This window comes from Pecten maximus, chromosome 8 (assembly GCF_902652985.1).
Source record: "Pecten maximus chromosome 8, xPecMax1.1, whole genome shotgun sequence".
NCBI lineage: Eukaryota > Metazoa > Mollusca > Bivalvia > Pectinida > Pectinidae > Pecten > Pecten maximus.
The window spans coordinates 37,061,719-37,071,165 of record NC_047022.1 but is presented as its reverse complement, the minus strand read 5'-3'; the positions used below and the strand labels follow the sequence as shown (position 1 = coordinate 37,071,165).

General features: G+C 38.6%; 1 protein-coding gene across 1 annotated transcript; it reads left to right on the top strand.

The window, feature by feature from the left end:
• Window positions 1–265: 265 nt before the first annotated feature.
• On the top strand, window positions 266–1,255 carry LOC117332303 (serine/arginine repetitive matrix protein 5-like). The gene has a single exon (XM_033891186.1). The coding sequence runs from the start codon at window positions 266–268 to the stop codon at window positions 1,253–1,255; it is 990 nt and encodes a 329-aa protein (XP_033747077.1).
• The last annotated feature ends 8,192 nt before the right edge of the window (window positions 1,256–9,447 follow it).

Below are 9,447 nucleotides of genomic sequence, written 5' to 3'. Positions count from 1 at the left end.
ACAACCAAAGTGCAACATATTTACGTTTTGTTTAGAAAGATATTTGCGGTAGTTATAACATTAGATATGGGTAGTTGTGTACCTAAGATTTACTGTTGTCTAGAGATGAACATGTTTTTGAAATTGTTCATACTTTTATTCGTTCTAGTGACTGTTTCTAAGTAGTTTTGTGGTACAGGTTTAATCCTAATCTGTATGTTTTAACACGTTAATAGCTGTGACCGCTTCAGGAACCTGTACATTCGTTCCATTCAAATTCCCCTGCATGGCACAAGATAAAAGGAAGTCAGGTGACCATAGGAGGGATTTACGGAATAGGAAGTCAGGTGACCATAGGAGGGATTTACGGAATAGGAAGTCAGGTGACCATAGGAGGGATTTACGGAATAGGAAGTCAGGTGACCATAGGAGGGATTTACGGAATAGGAAGTCAGGTGACCATAGGAGGGATTTACGGAATAGGAAGTCAGGTGACCATAGGAGGGATTTACGGAATAGGAAGTCGGGTGACCATAGGAGGGATTTACGGAATAGGAAGTCAGGTGACCATAGGAGGGATTTACGGAATAGGAAGTCGGGTGACCATAGGAGGGATTTACGGAATAGGAAGTCGGGTGACCATAGGAGGGATTTACGGAATAGGAAGTCATGTGACCATAGGAGGTATTTACGGAATAGGAAGTCAGGTGACCATAGGAGGGATTTACGGAATAGGAAGTCAGGTGACCATAGGAGGGATTTACGGAATAGGAAGTCAGGTGACCATAGGAGGGATTTACGGAATAGGAAGTCAGGTGACCATAGGAGGGATTTACGGAATAGGAAGTCAGGTGACCATAGGAGGTATTTACGGAATAGGAAGTCAGGTGACCATAGGAGGGATTTACGGAATAGGAAGTCAGGTGACCATAGGAGGGATTTACGGAATAGGAAGTCAGGTGACCATAGGAGGGATTTACGGAATAGGAAGTCAGGTGACCATAGGAGTGATTTACGGAATAGGAAGTCAGGTGACCATAGGAGGGATTTACGGAATAGGAAGTCAGGTGACCATAGGAGGGATTTACGGAATAGGAAGTCAGGTGACCATAGGAGTGATTTACGGAATAGGAAGTCAGGTGACCATAGGAGGGATTTACGGAATAGGAAGTCAGGTGACCATAGGAGGGATTTACGGAATAGGAAGTCAGGTGACCATAGGAGGGATTTACGGAATAGGAATTTTATGGACAGTCAAACAGATAATGTGAATTGAATATGTAGCTAGTGCGTACCGTGGAGTCGAAATTAAACTAGTTTAAAATTATAAATATCGTGAGTTTTGTATCATTCCAAGAATATTCCATCCATCTATATCGTCTTTCAAAATTCTCTTGTCTTATTTTTGCTATATCCCTTGTTTCTTTTATGTATATGACAATGCCTCTATCACTAAAATGGTAAAACAATAGTTGACAAGAGAACCTTTATAAGTTATTGTTGATTCAAATAAAAAATGTTTGAATAAATAAATAATCATTGAGAAAAAGCGGCAACAAGGGTCGGTTACGGACGATGTGTGATTAGAGCTGACCACCATCAAACGACCGTGACAAAAACATTAATTTCCTGTATCTTATGGATATCAAGTTATCTATCTCAGGTATTGTAGGTTAGATCTCGATCTCTATAAAATACCGGATTTAGCTGTATTGCAGCGCCTCCTGTAATTTTAAACTAACACGGCTGATAGAGAAATCTTACCATAGCGAATTCTGCAGTGGTCTCCTATCACGTGTAACGCTGGAAACACAATGTACCAATTCACTGTAGGCCGGGTCTTTTATAGCCGTGAAACAGTCGCGAAAAAGAATGACGAATATACTATAGTGCCAGTCACAGTTTGTATGTACCGAGACAAATACAGACAATTTAATCCGTCTTTTTTCAATATATTAAACAATCACTTTCCAATTAAGAAAACAATGCGATAAATGATTTTTCCATCTTTGCTTCTGAAACGCCCGATGAAAGAATTGCTCCTCCGACGTTTGTTGATCTATATTTACGTGATATCAACGATTTGTTCCTCTGACTGTTGGTGAGTTATATTTACGGGATGTAAACGATTTGTTCCTCTGACTGTTGGTGAGTTATATTTACGGGGTGTAAACGATTTGTTCCTCTGACTGTTGGTGAGTTATATTTACGGGATGTAAACAATTTGTTCCTCTGGCTGTTGGCGAGTTATATTTACGGGGTGTAAACGATTTGTTACTCCAACTGTTGGTGAGTTATATTTACGGGGTGTAAACGATTTGTTCCTCTGACTGTTGGTGAGTTATATTTACGGGGTGTAAACGATTTGTTCCTCTGAATGTTGGTGAGTTATATTTACGGGATGTAAACGATTTGTTCCTCTGACTGTTGGTGAGTTATATTTACGGGGTGTAAACGATTTGTTCCTCTGACTGTTGATGAGTTATATTTACGGGGTGTTAACGATTTGTTCCTCTGACTGTTGGTGAGTTATATGTACGGGGTGTTAACGATTTGTTCCTCTGACTGTTGGTGAGTTATATTTACGGGATGTAAACCATTTGTTCCTCTGACTGTTGGTGAGTTATATTTACGGGGTGTAAACGATTTGTTCCTCTGACTGTAGGTGAGTTATATTTACGGGATGTAAACAATTTGTTCCTCTGGCTGTTGGTGAGTTATATTTACGGGGTGTAAACGATTTGTTACTCCAACTGTTGGTGAGTTATATTTACGGGGTGTAAACGATTTGTTCCTCTGACTGTTGGTGAGTTATATTTACGGGGTGTAAACGATTTGTTCCTCTGAATGTTGGTGAGTTATATTTACGGGATGTAAACGATTTGTTCCTCTGACTGTTGGTGAGTTATATTTACGGGGTGTAAACGATTTGTTCCTCTGACTGTTGATGAGTTATATTTACGGGGTGTTAACGATTTGTTCCTCTGACTGTTGGTGAGTTATATGTACGGGGTGTTAACGATTTGTTCCTCTGACTGTTGGTGAGTTATATTTACGGGATGTAAACCATTTGTTCCTCTGACTGTTGGTGAGTTATATTTACGGGGTGTAAACGATTTGTTCCTCTGACTGTTGGTGAGTTATATTTACGGGATGTTAACGATTTGTTCCTCTGACTGTTGGTGAGTTATATTGATGGGATGTAAACGATTTGTTCCTCTGACTGTTGGTGAGTTATATTTACGGGGTGTTAACGATTTGTTTCTCTGACTGTTGGTGAGTTATATTTACGGGGTGTAAACGATTTGTTCCCCTGACTGTTGGTGAGTTATATTTACGGGGTGTAAACGATTTGTTCCTCTGACTGTTGGTGAGTTATATTTACGGGGTGTAAACGATTTGTTCCTCTGACTGTTGGTGAGTTATATTTACGGGGTGTAAACGATTTGTTCCTCTGACTGTTGGTGAGTTATATTTACGGGGTGTAAACGATTTGTTCCTCTGACTGTTGGTGAGTTATATTGATGGGATGTAAACGATTTGTTCCTCTGACTGTTGGTGAGTTATATTTACGGGGTGTAAACGATTTGTTCCTCTGACTGTTGGTGAGTTATATTGATGGGATGTAAACGATTTGTTCCTCTGACTGTTGATGAGTTATATTTACGGGGTGTAAACGATTTGTTCCTCTGACTGTTGGTGAGTTATATTTACGGGGTGTAAACGATTTGTTCCTCTGAATGTTGGTGAGTTACATTTACGGGTTGTAACTATTTTTCCTCTGAATGTTGGTGAGTTATATTTACGGGATGTAAACGATTTGTTCCTCCGACTGTTGGTGAGTTATATTTACGGGGTGTTAACGATTTGTTCCTCTGACTGTTGGTGAGTTATATTTACGGGATGTAAACGATTTGTTCCTCTGACTGTTGGCGAGTTATATTTATGGGGTGTAACGATTTGTTCCTCTGACTGTTGGTGAGTTATATTTACGGGGTGTAAACGATTTGTTCCTCTGACTGTTGGTGAGTTATATTTACGGGTGTAAGCGATTTGTTCCTCTGACTGTTGGTGAGTTATATGTACGGGGTGTTAACGATTTGTTCCTCTGACTGTTGGTGAGTTATATTTACGGGGTGTTAACGATTTGTTCCTCTGACTGTTGGTGAGTTATATTTACGGGGTGTTAACGATTTGTTCCTCTGACTGTTGGTGAGTTATATTTACGGGGTGTAAACGATTTGTTCCTCTGACTGTTGGTGAGTTATATGTACGGGGTGTTAACGATTTGTTCCTCTGACTGTTGGTGAGTTATATTTACGGGGTGTAAACGATTTGTTCCTCTGACTGTTGGTGAGTTATATTTACGGGGTGTAAACGATTTGTTCCTCTGACTGTTGGTGAGTTATATTTACGGGGTGTTAACGATTTGTTCCTCTGACTGTTGGTGAGTTATATTTACGGGGTGTTAACGATTTGTTCCTCTGAATGTTGGTGAGTTACATTTACGGGTTGTAACTATTTTCCTCTGACTGTTGGTGAGTTATATTTACGGGGTGTAAACGATTTTTTCCTCTGACTGTTGGTGAGTTATATTTACGCGATACAAACGATTTGTTCCTTCAACTGTTGGTGAGTTATATTTTCGGGATGTAAACGATTTGTTCCTCTGACTGTTAGTGAGTTATATTTACGGGATGTAAACGATTTGTTCCTCTGACTGTTGGTGAGTTATATTTTCGGGATGTAAACGATTTGTTCCTCTGACTGTTAGTGAGTTATATGTACGGGGTGTTAACGATTTGTTCCCCTGACTGTTGGTGAGTTATATTTACGAGGTGTAAACGATTTGTTCCTCTGACTGTTGGTGAGTTATATTTACGGGGTATAACGATTTGTTCCTCTGACTGTTGGTGAGTTATATTTACGGGATGTACACGATTTGTTCCTCTGACTGTTGGTGAGTTATATTTACTGGGTGTAAACGATTTGTTCCTCTGACTGTTGGTGAGTTATATTTACGGGGTGTAAACGATTTGTTCCTCTGACTGTTGGTGAGTTATATTTACGGGGTGTAAACGATTTGTTCCTCTGACTGTTGGTGAGTTATATTGATGGGATGTAAACGATTTGTTCCTCTGACTGTTGGTGAGTTATATTTACGGGGTGTAAACGATTTGTTCCTCTGACTGTTGGTGAGTTATATTGATGGGATGTAAACGATTTGTTCCTCTGACTGTTGGTGAGTTATATTTACGGGGTGTAAACGATTTGTTCCTCTGACTGTTGGTGAGTTATATTTACGGGTGTAAGCGATTTGTTCCTCTGACTGTTGGTGAGTTATATGTACGGGGTGTTAACGATTTGTTCCTCTGACTGTTGGTGAGTTATATTTACGGGGTGTTAACGATTTGTTCCTCTGACTGTTGGTGAGTTATATTTACGGGGTGTTAACGATTTGTTCCTCTGAATGTTGGTGAGTTATATTTACGGGATGTAAACGATTTGTTCCTCCGACTGTTGGTGAGTTATATTTACGGGGTGTTAACGATTTGTTCCTCTGACTGTTGGTGAGTTATATTTACGGGATGTAAACGATTTGTTCCTCTGACTGTTGGCGAGTTATATTGATGGGGTGTAACGATTTGTTCCTCTGACTGTTGGTGAGTTATATTTACGGGGTGTAAACGATTTGTTCCTCTGACTGTTGGTGAGTTATATTTACGGGTGTAAGCGATTTGTTCCTCTGACTGTTGGTGAGTTATATGTACGGGGTGTTAACGATTTGTTCCTCTGACTGTTGGTGAGTTATATTTACGGGGTGTTAACGATTTGTTCCTCTGACTGTTGGTGAGTTATATTTACGGGGTGTTAACGATTTGTTCCTCTGACTGTTGGTGAGTTATATTTACGGGGTGTAAACGATTTGTTCCTCTGACTGTTGGTGAGTTATATGTACGGGGTGTTAACGATTTGTTCCTCTGACTGTTGGTGAGTTATATTTACGGGGTGTAAACGATTTGTTCCTCTGACTGTTGGTGAGTTATATTTACGGGGTGTTAACGATTTGTTCCTCTGACTGTTGGTGAGTTATATTTACGGGGTGTTAACGATTTGTTCCTCTGAATGTTGGTGAGTTACATTTACGGGTTGTAACTATTTTTCCTCTGACTGTTGGTGAGTTATATTTACGGGGTGTAAACGATTTTTTCCTCTGACTGTTGGTGAGTTATATTTACGCGATACAAACGATTTGTTCCTCCAACTGTTGGTGAGTTATATTTTCGGGATGTAAACGATTTGTTCCTCTGACTGTTAGTGAGTTATATTTACGGGATGTAAACGATTTGTTCCTCTGACTGTTGGTGAGTTATATTTTCGGGATGTAAACGATTTGTTCCTCTGACTGTTAGTGAGTTATATGTACGGGGTGTTAACGATTTGTTCCCCTTACTGTTGGTGAGTTATATTTACGAGGTGTAAACGATTTGTTCCTCTGACTGTTGGTGAGTTATATTTACGGGGTATAACGATTTGTTCCTCTGACTGTTGGTGAGTTATATTTACGGGATGTACACGATTTGTTCCTCTGACTGTTGGTGAGTTATATTTACGGGGTGTAAACGATTTGTTCCTCTGACTGTTGGTGAGTTATATTTACGGGGTATAACGATTTGTTCCTCTGACTGTTGGTGAGTTATATTTACGGGGTGTAAACGATTTGTTCCTCTGACTGTTGGTGAGTTATATTTACGGGGTATAACGATTTGTTCCTCTGACTGTTGGTGAGTTATATTTACGGGGTGTAAACGATTTGTTCCTCTGACTGTTGGTGAGTTATATTTACGGGATGTAAACGATTTGTTCCTCTGACTGTTGGTGAGTTATATTTACGGGGTGTAAACGATTTGTTCCTCTGACTGTTGATGAGTTATATTTACGGGATGTAAACGATTTGTTCCTCTGACTGTTGTTGAGTTATATTTACGATTTGTTCCTCTGACTGTTGGTGAGTTATATTTACGATTTGTTCATCTGACTGTTGGTGAGTTATATTTACGGGGTGTAAACGATTTGTTCCTCTGACTGTTGTTGAGTTATATTTACGGGGTATAACGATTTGTTCCTCTGACTGTTGGTGAGTCATATTTACGGGGTGTAAACGATTTGTTCCTCTGACTGTTGGTGAGTTATATTTACGGGATGTAAACGATTTGTTCCTCTGACTGTTGGTGAGTTATATTTACGGGGTGTAAACGATTTGTTCCTCTGACTGTTGGTGAGTTATATTTACGGGATGTAACGATTTGTTCCTCTGACTGTTGGTGAGTTATATTTACGGGGTGTAAACGATTTGTTCCTCTGACTGTTGGTGAGTTATATTTACGGGATGTAAACGATTTGTTCCTCTGACTGTTGATGAGTTATATTTACGGGGTGTAAACGATTTGTTCCTCTGACTGTTGTTGAGTTTTATTTACGGGGTGTAAACGATTTGTTCCTCTGACTGTTGTTGAGTTATATTTACGGGATGTAAACGATTTGTTCCTCTGACTGTTGATGAGTTATATTTACGGGGTGTAAACGATTTGTTCCTCTGACTGTTGGTGGGTTATATTTACGGGATGTAAACGATTTGTTCCTCTGAATGTTGGCGAGTTATATTTACGGGTTATAACTATTTTTTCTCTGACTGTTGGTGAGTTATATTTACGGGGTGTAAACGATTTGTTCCTCTGACTGTTGGTGAGTTATATTTACGGGGTACAAACGATTTGTTCCTCCAACTGTTGGTGAGTTATATTTGCGGGTTGTAAACGATTTGTTCCTCTGACTGTTGGTGAGTTATATTGACGAGGTGTAACGATTTGTTCCTCTGACTGTTGGTGAGTTATATTTACGAGGTGTAACGATTTGTTCCTCTGACTGTTGGTGAGTTATATTTACGGGATGTAAACGATTTGTTCCTCTGACTGTTGGTGAGTTATATTTACGGGGTGTAAACGATTTGTTCCTCTGACTGTTGGTGAGTTATATTTACGGGATGTAAACGATTTGTTCCTCTGACTGTTGGTGAGTTATATTTACGGGGTGTTAACGATTTGTTCCTCTGACTGTTGGTGAGTTATATTTACGGGGTGTAAACGATTTGTTCCTCTGACTGTTGGTGAGTTATATTTACGGGATGTAAACGATTTGTTCCTCCAACTGATGGTGAGTTATATTGGCATGATGTAAAGTATATGGAAATTAGGATGAGTAAGTTACAGCAAAGCTGATTAAATCATTGTCATATTGATGTAGAATGTGCGATCAATTCAAGGGTTTATAGATAGTTTTGTTAATTCTTGTGAAGCATGTTTTCCTCACAGTGAATTTGACAACAGAAGTTGTATCGAGTGTTGTAATGTGTATGTAATGTGGTGTATCTATTTTTTCGTAGTTGTATCGAGTGTTGTAATCTGTATGTAATGTGGTATATCTATTTATTCGTCGTTCTATCGAGTGTTGTAATCTGTATGTAATGTGGTATATCTATTTATTCGTCGTTCTATCGAGTGTTGTAATCTGTATGTAATGTGGTTTATCTATTTTTTCGTAGTTGTATCGAGTGTTGTAATCTGTCTGTAATGTGGTATATCTATTTATTCGTAGTTGTATCGAGTGTTGTAATCTGTATGTAATGTGGTATATCTATTTTTTCGTTGTTGTATCGAGTGTTGTAATCTGTATGTAATGTGGTTTATCTATTTTTCGTAGTTGTATCGAGTGTTGTAATCTGTTTATAATGTGGTTTATCTATTTTTTCGTAGTTGTATCGAGTGTTGTAATCTGTATGTAATGTGGTATATCTATTTATTCGTAGTTGTATCGAGTGTTGTAATCTGTATGTAATGTGGTTTATCTATTTTTTCGTAGTTGTATCGAGTGTTGTAATCTGTATGTAATGTGGTATATCTATTTTTTCGTAGTTGTATCGAGTGTTGTAATCTGTATGTAATGTGGTTTATCTATTTATTCGTAGTTGTATCGAGTGTTGTAATCTGTATGTAATGTGGTTTATCTATTTATTCGTAGTTGTATCGAGTGTTGTAATCTGTATGTAATGTGGTTTATCTATTTTTCGTAGTTGTATCGAGTGTTGTAATCTGTCTGTAATGTGGTATATACTTTTTGTCGTAGTTGTATCGAGTGTCGTTATCTGTCTGTAATGTGGTATATCTATTTGTTCGTAGTTGTATCGAGTGTTGTAATCTGTATGTAATGTGGTTTATCTATTTATTCGTAGTTGTATCGAGTGTTGTAATCTGTCTGTAATGTGGTATATCTATTTATTCGTAGTTGTATCGAGTGTCGTAATCTGTCTGTAATGTGGTATATCTATTTTTTCGTAGTTGTATCGAGTGTTGTAATCTGTATGTAATGTGGTTTATCTATTTTTCGTAGTTGTATCGAGTGTTGTAATCT

What these genes read in the sequence shown, in the direction of transcription:
- LOC117332303 (XM_033891186.1), top strand. Translation starts at nt 266, where the DNA reads ATGGCACAAGATAAAAGGAAGTCAGGTGACCATAGGAGGGATTTACGG.